Genomic DNA, 16,382 nt, shown 5'->3' on the forward strand with positions numbered 1-16,382 from the left:
TCTGCCCAACCCTACCCAGACATCAACCAAGCCCCTAAGAAGGCCGCTCTTCGGTCTCCTCTTCTTTGCTGAGTTTCTGACTATACAGAGGTTTATCTCCATTGCAGATTACTCCTGTCACAGGGGCGTTTACCACACGGTGGGTGAATCCTGCTTGCTTCCTTGGCTTGGCTTGGCTTGGCTCTGGCACTCCCATTAGCCTTGCATATTTGGAAATATTTCCGAGTGGACGGCCCCTCAGAAACGCAGGAAAGCCATTCTCAATCCAGAAAGTAGGCTTTGCCAGCCTTGCTTTTGTTTATCCTTGAGCAATTAGTGACATCACATCTTTTACAGAAAGGACTTCCAGGGATGACAAGTCTTGACCTGCGTCGTGTTCCTCACTGTCTCCTGAGCTGCGGCCTGCTCTCATGGCGTGAGGAGTCCGGTTTACTGGAAGTTTGGGTAAACAGCAGTCCTCTGAGTAATTAGGATCCAATTAGGCCACAGTTTCATGTCTGCGTGAGTCAAGCTCTTACCCAACCCCTGGGAAGAATTAAATAGGTCAGGCCTCTGTTTACAGAGCAGAGCCATGCTGGCGGCTGCAGGCCGTGTTCAAGTTATCCCTGGTAGCTAGAGGAAGCCCATCCATGGTCTCACGTTGGTCCTCGTGAAAGTGGCTGAGCCAAGGCCAGAGGACGGATCCATCCTCTCCGATATGGTCTGTGGGAGGGTCCACAGCTCACTGGTCTCAAGTCCCTATCTCCTTATGCTGACTGTGAGGAAGGACCAGCCCTGCCCTGTGAGTGACAAGCTCACAGCCACTATCCTCGTAGGCAGTCTTGCCGCAAAGGACACCTATAGTGAGTCTCCCTGCTGACTAATGTCTAAGCTGCCTCACAGTTCCCAATCATGTATTAGATTTTGAAAAGTATACATGCGTTCACATGTACGTTTCTACACATATGATGGCAGGAGGCACTCTTCAGTGACGTTCGTTCCTCCCATGCTGGCTGACTTGCAAACCCCAGAGATCCACCTGTCTCTGTCTCCCCGTGCTGGGATCACAAGTGTGGCCTCCAGTCCTGGTGTTTTTTGTTGTTTGCTTTCTTTTTTTTTTTTTAAATGAGAGTTCTAGGGATCACACTCAGCCCTCATGCTTTTAAGACCAGTACTTTATGGCCGGAGTCATCTCCATAGTCCCTCAGATATTTTAAATATAGTTTCCCCTGTACCCGCAGAGTACTCATTCTTGGAATTCCTCTGTCAGCTCCATAACACAGTCTGTGTGTTTGACTTCCCTTATATAGGGAATGTGTATGAATGTGATTTATAAGCCTCATAATCTGCTTAGAAAACAGTGGTGGGAACAAGTCAGCAGAGATGCATTTTTTTTTCCTTGAATAAGTTCTACCCACAGTTGGTGGGATCCGTGTATGAAGAACTTACAGAAGGGGAGGGTCCGTCTGAGACTGGAAAGGACAGAGACTAGGGCCTGGGCTATGAGCTCACTACCTATTCCCAACCATGGCGGACGCTTTGCTCCACTGCTCTGCACACACCTTCTAAGAAGAAAAGCAATCTCTAACGCAGACACAAGGTCACGGTGACAAACGGCTGGAGAGAAATTGCTCTGATCATTTCTGTGTGTTTGTTTTTGTTGCTGGTTTTATCATTTGGTTTTGTTTTCAGTCTCTAGGGTCTGTCCTGACACCTTTTGGTCCTGTGGCAGTGATGTGCATGTCTCCTGGGCTAAGTAGATCTCGTTAGATGTTTACCAGCTGCCGGATGCATGTCTGTTTTTACTACTATTGTTTGATTGTTGTTTTGTTTTGTTTTGTTTTTAGGTTTAACATTTTTCACTCTTGTCTACTTCGTGTTTATTTTTTCCTCCTTCCTATTCTGGGATTTAATTTTTCATCTCTTAATGTGAAAGGTTAGATCTTTTCTTAGCTGTTTCCCACAAATTTGAACATGCTGTGTTGTTATTCTCATTTAGTTCAAAATAGTGTTAATCCTTCCTGTGACTTCTTCTCTGACCCATGAGCTATGTTGTTTAACTTCCAAATATTTGGGGATTTTCCAGATTCTTCTGTTGTTGACATATTAAATTCTGCTGTGGGCAGAATATAAACTTTGTATGATTTCAGTTCTCTTAAATCTGCTGAGGTCTGCTCTTGGGTTCAGCACAAGATCTGTCTGAGTGCACATACAAAAAAATATACATTCGTTCTGTACCTGTCCTGGTCGACACGGTCACATCCTCAAGTCATCTTGGCAAACAGCGGTTTTTAGACCTAACATGATTTTTTTTTAACAACTGTTTGTTTGTTGAAACTTTTAGTTTTGTGTGTGTGTGAATGTGTGTGTGTGTGTGTGTGTAATGTGGAAGTGCTCATACCATAGTACACACGTGGTGGTCAGGGGACAACTTTGTGGATCCACTTTTCTGTGGGTTCCAGGAATTGGACCCAGATCACCAGGGTTGCGCAGCAAGCACCTGAACCCATTGAGCCCTCTCATTGGCCTTTGTTTTCTCATGCTATGAGATCTGCCCACTTCCCCTTGGGCTCCGGCTGATTTTGCTTCCATCTTTGTGCACACTGGGAGGAGTGTTATTTCTCTGTGATGCTCTGGACCTCTGTCAGAAGGAGCATTCCCGTCTCTAGCTGCATATGTATCGAAAGATGGCCTAGTCGGCCATCAATGGAAAGAGAGGCCCATTGGACTTGCAAACTTTATATGCCCCAATATAGGGGAATGCCAGGGCCAAAAGAATGGGAATGTGTGGGTAGGGAAGTGGGGGGCGCTATGGGGGACTTTTGGGATAGCATTGGAAATGTAATTGAGGAAAATATGTAATAAAAATATTAAAAATTAAAAAAAAATGGGGCTCAGAACTGAACGAAGAATTCTCACCTGAGGAATACCGAATGGCAGAGAAGCACCTGAAAAAATGTTCAACATCCTTAATCATCAGGGAAATGCAAATCAAAACAACCCTGAGATTCCACCTCACACCAGTCAGAAGGGCTAAGATCAAAAATTCAGGTGACAGCAGATGCTGGCGAGGATATGGAGAAAGAGGAACACTCCTCCATTGTTGGTGGGATTGCAAGCTTGTACAACCACTCTGGAAATCAGTCTGGCGGTTCCTCAGAAAATTGGACATAGTACTACCGGAGGATCCAGCAATACCTCTCCTGGGCATATATCCAGAAGATGTCCCAACCGGTAAAAAGGACACATGCTCCACTATGTTCATAGCAGCCCTATTTATAATAGCCAGAAGCTGGAAAGAACCCAGATGTCCCTCAACAGAGGAATGGATACAGAAATTATGGTACATTTACACAATGGAGTACTACTCAGCTATTAAAAAGAATGAATTTATGAAATTCCTAGCCAAATGGATGGACCTGGAGGGCATCATCTTGAGTGAAGTAACACAATCACAAAAGAACTCACACAATATGTATTCACTGATAAGTGGATATTAGCCCAAAACTTAGGATACCCAAGATAAAAGATACAATTTACTAAACGCATGAAACTCAAGAAGAATGAAGATCAAAGTGTGGACACTGTGCCCCTTCTTAGAATTGGGAACAAAACACCCAGGGAAGGAGTTACAGAGACAAAGTTCGTAGCTGTGATGAAAGGATGGACCATTTAGAGACTGCCGTATCCAGGGATCCATCCCATAATCAGCTTCTAAACGCTGACACCATTGCATACACTAGCAAGATTTTGCTGAAAGGACCCAAATATAGCTGTCTCTTGTGAGACGATGCCGGGGCCTAGCAAACACAGGAGTGGATGTTCACAGTCAGCTATTGGATGTATCACAGGGCTCCCAATGGAGAAGCTAGAGAAAGTACCCAAGGAGCTAAAGGGATCTGCAACCCTACAGTTGGAACAACATGATGTACTAACCAGAACCCCGGAGCTCTTGACTCTAGCTACATATGTATCGAAAGATGACCTAGTCGGCCATCAATGGAAAGAGAGGCCCATTGGACTTGCAAACTTTATATGCCCCAATATAGGGGAATGCCAGGGCCAAAAGAATAGGAATGGGTGGGTAGGGAAGTGGGGGGCACTATGGGGGACTTTTGGGATAGCATTGGAAATGTAATTGAGGAAAATATGTAATAAAAATATTAAAAATTAAAAAAAAAAAGGAGCATTCCCCCCTCCCTGTCACTTCCCGATGCCAGCAGAGTCACATCTGCCTAGTTTTGAGTATTTGTGTTTGTGTCCCTTCCTGGCCCTTTGATTTTTCCTGTCTTTACTGACTCGTTTAAAACTAGGTTTTGCGTAGCTCACCCTTGCCCATCTTCTGAGTATTTTTACTGTCATACAGGCTCAGCCTTTTGACCAGAGTGTTACCAGTGTGCATCGCCGTGTAGTTACAGGACAGCCGAGAGAGTCTGCCATCTTGCTTTCCTAAATCTCTGTTTCCTAAATGGGAACCTTTTCTTCCCATTCTAACTTTCTTCTGGGGTGGATGCATAGGCTCTATTTTATATACACTACTGGGTAAAAAGCTATACTCTCCGTGTTTAAATGTGCATAGTCTAAGACACACTTATTCTAAGACACTCAACTGCAGCTCAGCCACTCCACAGGTACCGCAGCGTCCTTAAAATCTTACACTTTTGCCAGGTTTCTGTTGGGCTGCTTTATTTCTCATGTAATTTTAACTGAAAAAAAATGTTTTTGCTAGTTCGCCTTAAATTTTAAGAACCTTTTTCTAAAAGCAAGGTTTCACTGTGTAACCCCAAGATCTGCCTGCCTCTGCTTCCCTAGTGCTGGGATTAAAGGCAGGCACCACATCTGGCAAATCACACCTGGCAGATCACACCTGACAGAGCACACCTGGCAGAGCACACCTGACAGATCACACCTGGCAGAGCACACCTGGCAAATTTTAAGTGACTTAAAAAGTTAAGTTCACTTCTCTTATGTGGGGAGTGCATACATGCGTGCTTACATGCAAAAGGTCTGAGGAGAACTTTTCTCCTACCTTACAATCCTGGGATTATTCATATTGTCACCTCTGGTGGCACCTTTGCCTGCTGAGCCACCTCCTGACCCTTAAGTAACTTTAAAAGAAAAATTTTAACAAGGCAAACACTTTGCGTGTATCCACCCAAATGCTTGGCAGCACAGGGTAGTCTTTAAATCATGCAGCCATAGGTTTTGTATTCCTGTGGTTTAAGGGACTTAGTTTAAATTTACTCTCCTAAATTTACAGTGGGTCCCTGGAAGTGTTTGTTTCCAAACTATTTTGCTCCCATTGCCAGACGGTTATTTTCCACGCGTATATGATTACAGGCTAATAAGGCCTATTTACTGTCTGTCAGTCTGCTTACCATTTAACACAGCCTGGTTTTCTCTCTGGCGCTGCATGGTTTCTGAGAGAAATCCACGGCCACTCTTATTCTCTTTGCACAGATGTTTCTTTTCTCTCTGTGCACACGAGAATTTTTCTATCCTTCTTTTAAGCTATCTTATTATGGGGTTTTATAATGGACTGTATACACGTGTGTGCGTGCGCGTGCGTGTGTGTCCTATAGTAGGCTTCTTAGGTGCTTAGCTAAGTGATTTTCATCATATTTGGAAACACTACGGCCATTATCTTCTGCCTGTCCTCTTTGGTGTCTTCCAGGAACATTGTAGTGGAGGACTTTAGCTTGTCTGCACGTCACTGAAGTTCTCAGATTTTTGAATTCCTCCTGACTTACATTGCATGGTGACAGGGTTCTTGACCAGCGTGTAACCAAGTTGTCTTTTTGCTCCTTTCTTGTTTGGGCTATACAAGGTCTGGAAGATGCTATGTATAGTTTGATTTGGGGTGCAGACAACTCTGGGTTTCTTTATCGGCTGCAGGGCTTCACTTGGGAAGGTAGCTAAGTAACCTGTTGCCAGATGCCTAGAAGGTCAGCCTATGCTTTCCCAGGGGAAATCTAAAGTAAGGATGCCCCAGCAGGGTCTTATGATGCCCCCAGTGGGAGTAGCTTCTCCAGACTGTTCTGTATGTAGCCTCTGCTTCGACAAGTCAGAATTCTAATATCCTCCCACAGGGCCTGGTCCTTGAGTTATCTTGTAGCTCCCTGGTCATTTTCTACCTATAGACACTGAGGTACATGCTGCAGAGGCACAAACTGTAATACTCAGCAAAACCCACAAAAAGTCCCCATGCAAATTTTACAGCTATTGTTCTGAGTAGCTTCCTTCTGTTTGGAACTCCACTCTGTAACTTTTTCATAACATTACTTTTACCTCCTCCCTGAACTGTCATGGCTACCTCTTCAACTCACTGAAGCTACCGGGCTCTGCTTAGGATGCAACTTCTACATCTGTCATCTGAAAAATGCCTCAAGATAGAAAGCCAGGGACTTGTAGAGTTTAACCTTCAGTTTTCCCATTATTGAGGCTCATCTATTATTGGGGCTTGTCTATTATTGGGGCTCATCTATTATCGGGGATCATCTATTATCAAATGTTCCCTAAGGGTTCATTTATTAGGGGATTGGTCTCCAGACTGGGGACACAAGATATGTTGAGACTGCTAAGGAGTGGGTAGAGGGTACAGCCCTCAGAAGGGATTAGTGTAGCTCCCTTGAGATCTTTGTTCTCCCAAGACTGAAAAGACTAACTCTATTTTAGAGGAGGAAGGGTTCCAGAGGAAGGGAAGAGGACAATTCAAGAATATGAGCAGTGTGTTATACACACGGCGCAACCAAACTCACTGTTTTGCACAACTCTTACTAAGGTTTCAATTTGAAAAAAAAAAAAAAGAGTGAATCTGATTTCTCCCATATTCTGGTTTTCTTTCTAGCCATGTGATCTCTGTCTCTCACACAAAATTCCTCCATAATGCCACCTACATTGATATGAGGCTGTGCCCTAGCCTAGGGAACCCTCCTCAGAAGAAGGCAGCGCAACCACCTAGATTTCAGCCTCTCTAAACTAAATAAACCTCTTTCCTTTATCCGCTACATCTCAGATGCTACATTGTAACAATGGGAAACAGACTAACAATAGCACCAAACTATCTACAGTGCATTTCTAGAAGAGCTGCCTAGTCTATTGTGTCCAGATGTCAAGCAGTCGAGTGAGGCAGGAAGCCTGGGTCTTGTTATTTCCTCTGGGTCAGAGGGCAGCAATATCTAATTTTTAAGTTAATTTGCGTCAATGGTTCTTTCTCCTTTTGTGGGTTTTTTTGTTTGTCTATCTGTTTTGCACGCTCTCTCTCTCTCTCTCTCTCTCTCTCTCTCTCTCTCTCTCTCTTAGATTGGCTTCTGTGCCTTGTAATTTTTAAATTAAATTTGGCTTTGTCATATCTAATGGTTTTTAAGTTCCCAACTCTTTAACCTTTATCTATTGGTAGGGTTTAAATACACATGTTCCCCACAGGCTCCTAGTTTCAAGGCTTGGTCTCAAGCTGGTGGTAGAGGTGGGGCTAGATGAAGAAGTAGGCTGTAGAGGGTATCTCAATTCTGGTCCCTTCTGGTCACCTCTGCTTTTTGCCTCCAATCACACTCTTGCCATCCTGGTATTCTGCCTTGCCTCAGGCCCAGAGCCAGCTAACCTTGGCTTGAAACCTCTAAAATCAAGAGCCAAAATTAATTCTCTCTGCAGGGTTTGTCTCAGGTATTTTGCCACAGCTATCTGTGCCATCCCCTCTTCTTCTGTTCCCCCCTCTCCTATGCCCCCTCTCCTGCACCCCCCCATGCCACCTTCTCTCTTTTTCTTACCATTTAATTTTAAAGTTCTAATATGATCTCACATTTTGTTTTAACTCTTAGGCTCTATAGTTAAGTTAGGACTATACCTCCCACAATGGGCAGACTGCGAATGATTCTGGACCACAGGAGCAATGCTCTAGGTAAGATCCAAATACTCCCAGGTATTGATACACCATAATTCACCTTTATAAAGCATACAGCCTCAGAGAAAACCTATGCACCAAGAGGGTCTCCCATTCCCTGCATTTCTGTTGTTTGCACTGGGAACTGAACACAGGGCCTCATACATGCTAAGCAAGCAGTTCTTCACTGAGCCGCATCCCTAGTCCAGTTAATAATTCTCTCTGTGTTTCCCTGAAACCCTTGGCAACCACCAATCTGTTTTCTGTCTTTGGGGGTCTTGATCACCACAGAGTGTGATGTACACAGAACCATACAGGAGCCAGCATTCTGTGGTTAGTGTTCTTCACTGAACTCACAGGCTTCGGTTTCTACCCAAGCTGAGAGTGGGTTCAGTTCATTCTTTGATGGCCAACGATGTGTCCTGTTCCGTCTCTCCGTTCCTCATCTGACAGTGTCTGCCTTCTCATCCTCTGGTTATGATGGACAGTGCTTGCCAGGAACACGGGTGTACAGATGTCTGTGTAGACACATGTTCTTGATGCTCGTGGAATGGAACCACTAAGTCAGATGACTGCTCCAAGATCAGCTTCTTTGGGGAATTTTCAAACTGCATTTCAAAGCAGCTTCATTGTGAATGCTTATTGCTGTCTGTCTTTCCTTCTTCCTGTGAGCTATCCTGGTGGGTAAAGCATGTCACACTGCAACTCTTATTTGTGGGGTTTTTTTGTTTGTTTGTTTGGTTGGTTGGTTGGTTTTTGTTTTTGTTTTTTTGTGAAGATTTAAGCGCTCATTTATTTACAGAGCCATCAATTAATTCTCTTTCCTCAGATCAAACCTGTTTTTCTAAGACTGTTGCCTCTCATGTATAATCCCTCTTTTATTTCTAATATTAGCAAAGTGTTAAGTTTACTGTGGCATTTTCAAATATCCTGGTTTCTTGTCTCTCTCCTTTCACACTCATGGTCTTTCTGTGCCTTTCTGTCTTGGCAGCCACTTTTCTACTTTGATGACACAGTTTGCTCAGAGGTATTCCCCTTTCTCACAGTCTCCTGCCTAATTTCATTGACTGTACCCCAAACCTCCACCCCCCATATATTCACATCCATGAGCCAGAACCCATGATGAAAGAGGCCCTGGAGTGTTTGTCTGCCTAACTCTGAGTTAACTTTTCTCTCAGTCAGGGTTTCCATTGTGACAGAATACCATGATCATACACAACTTGGGGAGGAAAGGGTTTATCTTAGCTTACACCAGGTTCTCTGTCGTGTGGTGAGCAGGATTCACTTTTCCGTATATTCCTGTATTCTCCCTCAGAGACTAGAACCAAAACACTAGTGAGTATGGTGAGTTTGATTGGGGAAGGTTTGAAGAGAGATTGTTGGTGTCACGTTTCATTTGAGAAAATAAATTTCTGTGGAGCGGATACAGGTAAGAACACTAGCACCGGGGAAACAAAGAATTGGTTTGTTTTATATCCATCTTTGGCAGAGCCACAGGAAGTCAGTGCCATGAAGGACGGTACTCCTCTGTAGAACAAAGCTGGCATGGAGCAGCAAGTTTCTCCACTGCCTTTCCCGCTGTCAGAATTCTGGTGTACCAGACACTGGGAAGGATTCTACATCTGGAGTAGAATCCTTCAGTCAGATGCTGGCAGGAGACAAATGGGTGGGCGTGAGCAAGCATGTCTATGGCCATCTGAGGCCATGGAAGTAGGTGCATTGGTTCCTTCTGGCTGGGTTTCTGAAGTCCAGTTCCTAGAAACAGATACAGGGCAGTAGCTGGGGGAGGGGGTGGAAGCATGTGTGAGTGGATGTTCCCCTGGTTGTTACATAGCAACCAAATACTCCCTGCTCTCGCGGAGATTCTGCAAGACTTATCACACCATCTGAAAAGTCACTCCTGTGTGGAGTGCATTCTGCAGTCTGTGTTATGAACAGTGTCATTCGTCTATACGAGGGGTGGGGCAGTTAGTACACATTTTTCTGCAGAGAATTGAATCTAGATAAATGGTTCACAGAAGGCTTGTCTAAGAGGAAAAGTTAACATGCTACCAATTGGAACGAAACTGGAAAAAGTCAGAAACAAACCCCGATGACTCAGAGGAGGGAGGGAGGCTCTTACACATGACTTACTATGCAGACCAGAGATATATTTGGCAATGGAAAGTTAGTACTGGAGAACTCAAAAATATTTGGCAACTGTTTGACACGAAATACTCCATCGTCAAACAATATCTGAAAATCAAAATCTGATCATTGACCGTGTACCTCCAAAATGCAGCAGGCAGGGTGGTAGCCTCAGGGGAACAAAGTGTGGTAAAAGATCAAAGACTCTGGTAAGTGAGCATTCAAAGCAGGAGATGGCAGGCAAGGTGCTGTACAAGAAGCAAGCTTTTCCTAACATGTGAGAGTCCAGCCCAGTGAGCCAGGGTTGATATCAGTTCTATAGATGAGGAGAGAGCAAACATTTGAAAAAGGACCATTCGATGAAAGTGGACATTTGCTTTGGAAGCTCTGTAGTTGGTGGCATCCCCTGTGACACCCATAGGTGCTATAGCTGATGTCTATTTCTTCTACTTTCCTGGGAGAACCAGAAAGGCTGAGCAGGTCACAGCTGGGAGGCTCTGGCCAAGGAAACGTTCAGATGGAAGGACTGTGAAAGTTCCTGAGGCTGGTGCTTCCAAGCCCAATCACAGATGGCTGCGAAGGTCCAGGCCTGGTCCCAAGCCAAGAGCAGAGCAAGAGCCTGCCGCTGAAGACATATCTGGGGCTCCTGCACTTGGACACCATGTGAAGAGGAACCTTCAGTGAAGGGCTCAGGCTCACAGATTTCAGAAAGAACATTAGTGAAACGTTAACATCAGTGTAAACACACATGCACACACCCCAAAACAGTGGGCCCCAAAGAAGCGGAGGTGGGCCAAGGCAGGAGATGAAGAGATAAAGGGGCTTACTGAAACAGGAAAAGCACTCTAAAGAAACCGAAACTCAATAGAATCAATGTTTGGAGGAGGCATAGAGTGGAGGAGATACCACTCAATGTTTCATTCTTTAAAACCCTGTGTGCACATAACCAAGAAAACAGGGCACTGAACATGTGGAAACCACAGGATGAAATATTTCCTCCTTTGGCTCACCTAACCAAGAGCAAATAAAAAAAATTAGACATTTCCAAGGGTGGGGGAGGGAAGAGATAGTGGGAGAAATGTAGATATGCAGGCCAGGGGTCAACTGATTAATTCCCAACCAAATAAATCATGAGACCTCAGGAGATAGGAACATCCAGATAGACAGTCGGTGGTATTCAAAGACTGCTAGTGATGGGTGGTGCCAGATTCTACTTTTCAGGAATATTTATATATTCCTCTAAGTTGAGATGCTGGGAGGGAGGGGCAGTGAGAGAAGAGGTAACTGGGGGCACAGAGATAGGAAGTTCCATGGTGAGCTGGTTCACAATGAGGCTTCACAACTCCCTCTAACACTGTTAAATAAAAGTTTGAAAAATTAGTACAAGCAGATGACTTAGAGGGTAAAGATCCTCAGTGTACAAGCTTGGGGACCTGAGTTCCATCTCCAGAACTCAAGTAAAGGTGAAAGGGGAGAACTGACCCCACAAAGGTCTTACACACACACACACACACACACATATATACTCACAGAGTGCATGCACACACATGCACACACACTCACTCACACACACACACATATACTCATAGTGCATGCACACACGTGCACACATGCACACACACATAATAAGTATGCTTTTTTAATTTTGAAAAAGTAAACTAAAGAAGAAACAAGAATGACAAGCAGCTTTCATATCCTACTCTGAAAATATAATAGAAAATTTTTCAAATGAGAAAACTTTGGGGAGCTTGTTAAATGTGAGTATATTACCAACTGCAGATAAAATTTAAAGCGCAATTAAAATATCTCAAAAGGGACTTTCTAAGTTTTGAAAGCATTAGTTATATCGACAATTGCATAGCAGATGATCAAGGAGATGCATAGTCTGTCTGTGGGGCTCAATCAGCTCCAGCTCCAACGTGTGACAGAGATGACATACAAAAACTACAGGTCAAATTTAGATAGAAGCAATATTCCAATCTGAACGTACTTATAAATGATCTTAGAGAATTTTCTAGTGACCCAGAGGATAACTTGTTCCATCTTAAGACTGAATGGCATCAATATTAGGAAATCTCATATTGCAGTGCTTCCTGTCAATATTTCCCTCTAATGGTGACTGGTGGGCACTCTACTGAAGCACATTTGAGAAGGCTCTGAGTGGGGGTGAGGTGTGAACAGAGGCTATGAGCCGTGAAAGGACACCGCGTGGTGGGGGAGGGTGTTGAGGGATAGAGCCTTGGATGCATGAGACATCCGGAGGTTGCAGGGGACGCAAAGGTGCATGGGGGTTCAGGGGTCAAGGAGAATGAAGAAAATCAACAGAAAAGACTTGCTTTAAGATGCCACCTGCAAATCTAAAACCAGGTATGCTGATTTAAATTTCTAAATAAGAGTCTTGGGAAAGATCATAAGTGAGGAATGACTCCTTGCACATCATGGTCACACAAATGGCAGCATTGAACCGGATCAAGGAGTATGGGAAGCATCTCTGTGGAAATCAGAAGAAAGAACGGTGTCTGCTTGAATTAATACTCCCCAGTGTGGAGAAGATCCGAGCCACGTCAGAGGCTCCGAATAGAAATAGAAATTACAGCTGTAACTGAACGGGGAAGGTGAAAAGTTCATGCTAGACTGAGGACGATTAAATAACATTAAATAATTGGTTCCCAAGGGGACTAATGCTAAAACACAGAATTAAAAAGAAAGCTTTGGTAAAGGGGACAAATTTAAAACTGCTAAATGCATGCCAGTCAGCAACCTTTCCATACACCCCACGAACAAACTGGATGAGTGGTCTTACTCTCTCACACCATTCTAGTCTTCCAGGAAATGAACACACACACACACACTCACTCACATGCACACGGACATGCACACACACATACACATGCACACACTGAACCTGCATACACACACATACACCCATATACACATACAGCTGTGCACATGCACACACATACACATGCACACACATATACACACATATACCCACTGCACAGGCATATACATACTCACACACATATATACTTCACACATGAACACACATATACACATACACACATAAGCAAGCATGTTCACACGTGCACACATACACACACACTCAAAACCAATAAAATTCAAGTCAAAAGCCAACAGATGAGATAGATTCTAGATTGACCTCTGAAATAACTTGAGGCTAAGAGCTCTTCCAAATGCAGGGTGACGCTGGGAGCAGAGCCTGAGATAGAGTTGGAGTGGATAATGGTGGGAACGGTTGGTTCCCTGGCCTCCTGGGCTAGCCAGCCCGCCTAGCATCTAATTTAAGAAAGTGAAGGTGACATCATCGCAGGTGTCTCTCCAGAACACAGATTTATAGCGCTCCTGGCTAGCAAAGTTGGAAGGGAGACAAGGGTTTTAAACCCTCCAGTTATTCTCTTTGTGGACGCTCATCTTCTTTATCTTCAAATAAAAGTGTCTGTGTTCCTTCCTCCCCCTCTGGGCTCTGGCTCCTCACGGAGAAATGTCAGCTTCAAAAGCAGAAGAAGACATGAGGTGATAGACAGCACAGAATGTCCTCGTCTTTAAGACTATAAATATTTTGCCTTCTAGAAGGGATCTCCTACCATGAAAACTTCAGCTCTTCCTAAGTCTGTAAAAATGAAGTATGGCACTTAGGATAATTTCCTAAATTCAAGTTGTATTTGCTGAATTGGCTGGTAACATTTGGAAATCAATCTCTTGGATGTTGACAAGAGACCAGTGTGATGAGAGAGGGAGGGGGAGTTCAATTAAAAAACAAAACAAAAGTCAAACTGCCAACTGCCAGTCAAAACATTCGATTCCTGCCAGGCATGGTGGTGTGCACCTTAAATTCCAGCACTTGGGAGGCAGAGTTTGAGCCTAGCCTGGTCTACATAGTGAGTTCCAGGTCAGCCTGGTCTACACAGAGAAACCCTGTCTCAAAACTACATATATCCAGTTCCTAAACATGAGTTATTTAGCAAAGTCAGCAGGCTATACAAGCAGAACTCTTCTTTTTGCTAAAAATCCTACATTACTAAATGTTTACAAAGACTTGTGGGAGGTACTTTAGTACCTTTTTAGAGAGGATTGATATAATGTCTCAAGAAATTCAGAGGGTAACTAGAAAAAAAGATAAATTAAGAAATAGATAAGATGTCTTTCTGCTGGGTGCCGGCTGTCTGCTGTCGAAATGGGCAAGTTCATGAAACCCGGGAAAGTGGTGCTCGAACTGGCTGGACGCTACTCCAGGCACAAAGCTGTCATCGTGAAGAACATTGACGATGGCAACTCAGACCACCCTTACAGCAATGCCCTGGTGGCTGGAATTGACCACTATCCTTGGAAAGTGACAGCTGCCATGGGCAAGAAGAAGATCGCCAAGCGATCCAAGATCAAGTCCTTTGTGAAAATTTATAACTACAACCACCTCATGCCCACAAGGTACTCTGTGGATATCCCCTTGGACAGGACTGTTGTCAACAAGGATGTGTTCAGGGACCCAGCTTTGAAATGCAAGGCCAGGCGGGAGGCCAAGGTCAAGTTTGAGGAGCGATACAAGACAGGGAAGAACAAATGGTTTTTCCAGAAGCTTTGCTTTTAGGTATATTTTTGTTTTCGTCGTTAAAAATTAAAAAACAAAAAAGAAATAGATAAGATAATTTCTACAAATTAACATTTAAAAAAAACAAGTAATTCTGTTTTAAACATGGAAGAAAACAGACCCAGACAGAGTAAATGAATGGGCTAAGCCCCTAGTAGCTCACTCAACTTTAGTTAGCAGAGAAATGGAAATTGAAATTACAGGTGTCACTCCACAGCTGTTAGAATTGCTCACATAAAAATGATTGACAGCATTGGGCAGGATGCTGCATGCATGCCTGGGACATGCATGCTTTGCTGGGGGCAGGATGCTGCATGCCTGGGACTTGCATGCATTCCTGGGGGCAGGATGCTGCCTGCCTGGGACTTGCATGCATTTCTAAGGATGGTAAAGAACAGCAACTAAATGTACACCTATCTACCCTCTGACCCAGCGGCTTCATTTCTAGAATACCTGAGAGAAACTGTAATATCTATATAAAGACATATGCAAAGGTTTTATAGATGTTTTTATTTACTAAGATAAAAAAAAATGCCCATTGACAAGAGGGTGGGAGACAAGACATTGAACAGTGAAGGAACCGGTTACTGATGAGTGAATCCACAACCCACCTGCTGGTTCTACAACAACAAAGCCAATGGAGTCAGAAAGTGGCTGCCTACAAAACTGTGTGTGGTCAATAATTCACCTCAAATGTACAGCCAGGAAAGCCTGTGGGTGGTGGGCATGTCTGGACCTTAAGTGAATGGTTGTTGGACAGTTCTAAGATTGTCCAGTTTATCAAGTAAACATTTAAAAATGTGTGCTATATTGTGCTTTGGTTATACTCTGATTTTCAGATGCTTAGAAAATGTAAAATTAGGAATAGTAGTTATTTGTACAGAAGGTTTGCATTGTACCAGCTTTGAGATCCTTCAGATTGGTAAATACCATAGAATACAAGTTTACCAGTAAGTTCTTGTCATAATATTGAGAGAGGACACAGTGAGGCCATTTGCTCTGTGGAGATAGGAAGCCACCTCTGGTGACTGTAGTACAACGTCTGAGACTCAAACCAAAATCTGAGAGGAGCCACATCACAGGGTTCTCCACACTGGCTTACAAATGCCCTGTTGGGGGACCTCACATCCAAAACACAATTCTCGTACAAGACAGAATGTTAGACACAACACAAGATGTGCAGAGAATATTTTAAATGAGGCTTAAACTGAGAGTGAGCTCTTACCTCCTGCAGAATAAGCCAGCTGAACTAGGACTTGGATCTATCCTTAAGCAATGCAACCCCACATGAGTGAGGAGGTTAAAACTGACTCTGTGACTTCAGATACATGGACATCTCTAGGGCAACACTAGTTGCTACATTGAGATGTATTCCTTGTATTAATTCTGTCATTCTAATGGATATTTTGAGAGGACAAATTAAAAGGAGTGTGTGCTTCCCCCCAGCTTTGAGTAGGCTAAACAAGGTTCCCCCGCTTCCAGTTTTAATTCCCTACCAGAGCTTTGAGGAGTTGATCACCTGCTGAGCTTGCTTTGCAACTCAATCCTGTTGAAAGAAAGGATAGGTCTGTGGGGTTTGCCTATATAAAAGCAGAGCTAAAAATTAAACTTTGAGCTTTGATCAGAAACCTTTGTCTTGGCTTCATCCTTCTCTTGCCCACCCGTCCTTTTTCATTTCCAGCCTCCCTTTCAGGTGCCCAGTTCAACCAAGGCTGCTGGACAGCTACATAGGAATTATTTATTTCAGCTCACACTGTCCGAGGGTTCGATTTGTCAGAACAGAGAGGGCAC

At 43.8% G+C, this 16,382-nt stretch overlaps 1 protein-coding gene across 2 annotated transcripts; it reads left to right on the forward strand.

Annotated features, from left to right (window-relative positions):
* Positions 1-14,180: 14,180 nt before the first annotated feature.
* LOC110311927 (large ribosomal subunit protein eL27-like) lies at positions 14,181-14,591 on the forward strand. Of its 2 annotated transcripts, XM_085832139.1 has the most exons (2): positions 14,181-14,274; positions 14,338-14,591. In XM_085832139.1, exons 1-2 carry the CDS (start codon positions 14,181-14,183, stop codon positions 14,589-14,591), a joined length of 348 nt encoding a protein of 115 aa, XP_085688265.1. The 2 variants fall into 2 exon arrangements, with proteins under 2 accessions (XP_085688265.1, XP_085688264.1); XM_085832138.1 differs by having other exon boundaries at positions 14,181-14,591.
* The last annotated feature ends 1,791 nt before the right edge of the window (positions 14,592-16,382 follow it).

Source organism: Mus caroli, unplaced genomic scaffold (assembly GCF_978045245.1).
Source record: "Mus caroli unplaced genomic scaffold, Mus_caroli_1 scaffold_17, whole genome shotgun sequence".
Taxonomy (NCBI): Eukaryota; Metazoa; Chordata; class Mammalia; order Rodentia; family Muridae; genus Mus; species Mus caroli.

Excerpts from the sequence above, each read along its gene's own strand:
- LOC110311927 (XM_085832138.1), top strand. The coding sequence starts at position 14,181 with ATGGGCAAGTTCATGAAACCCGGGAAAGTGGTGCTCGAACTGGCTGGA.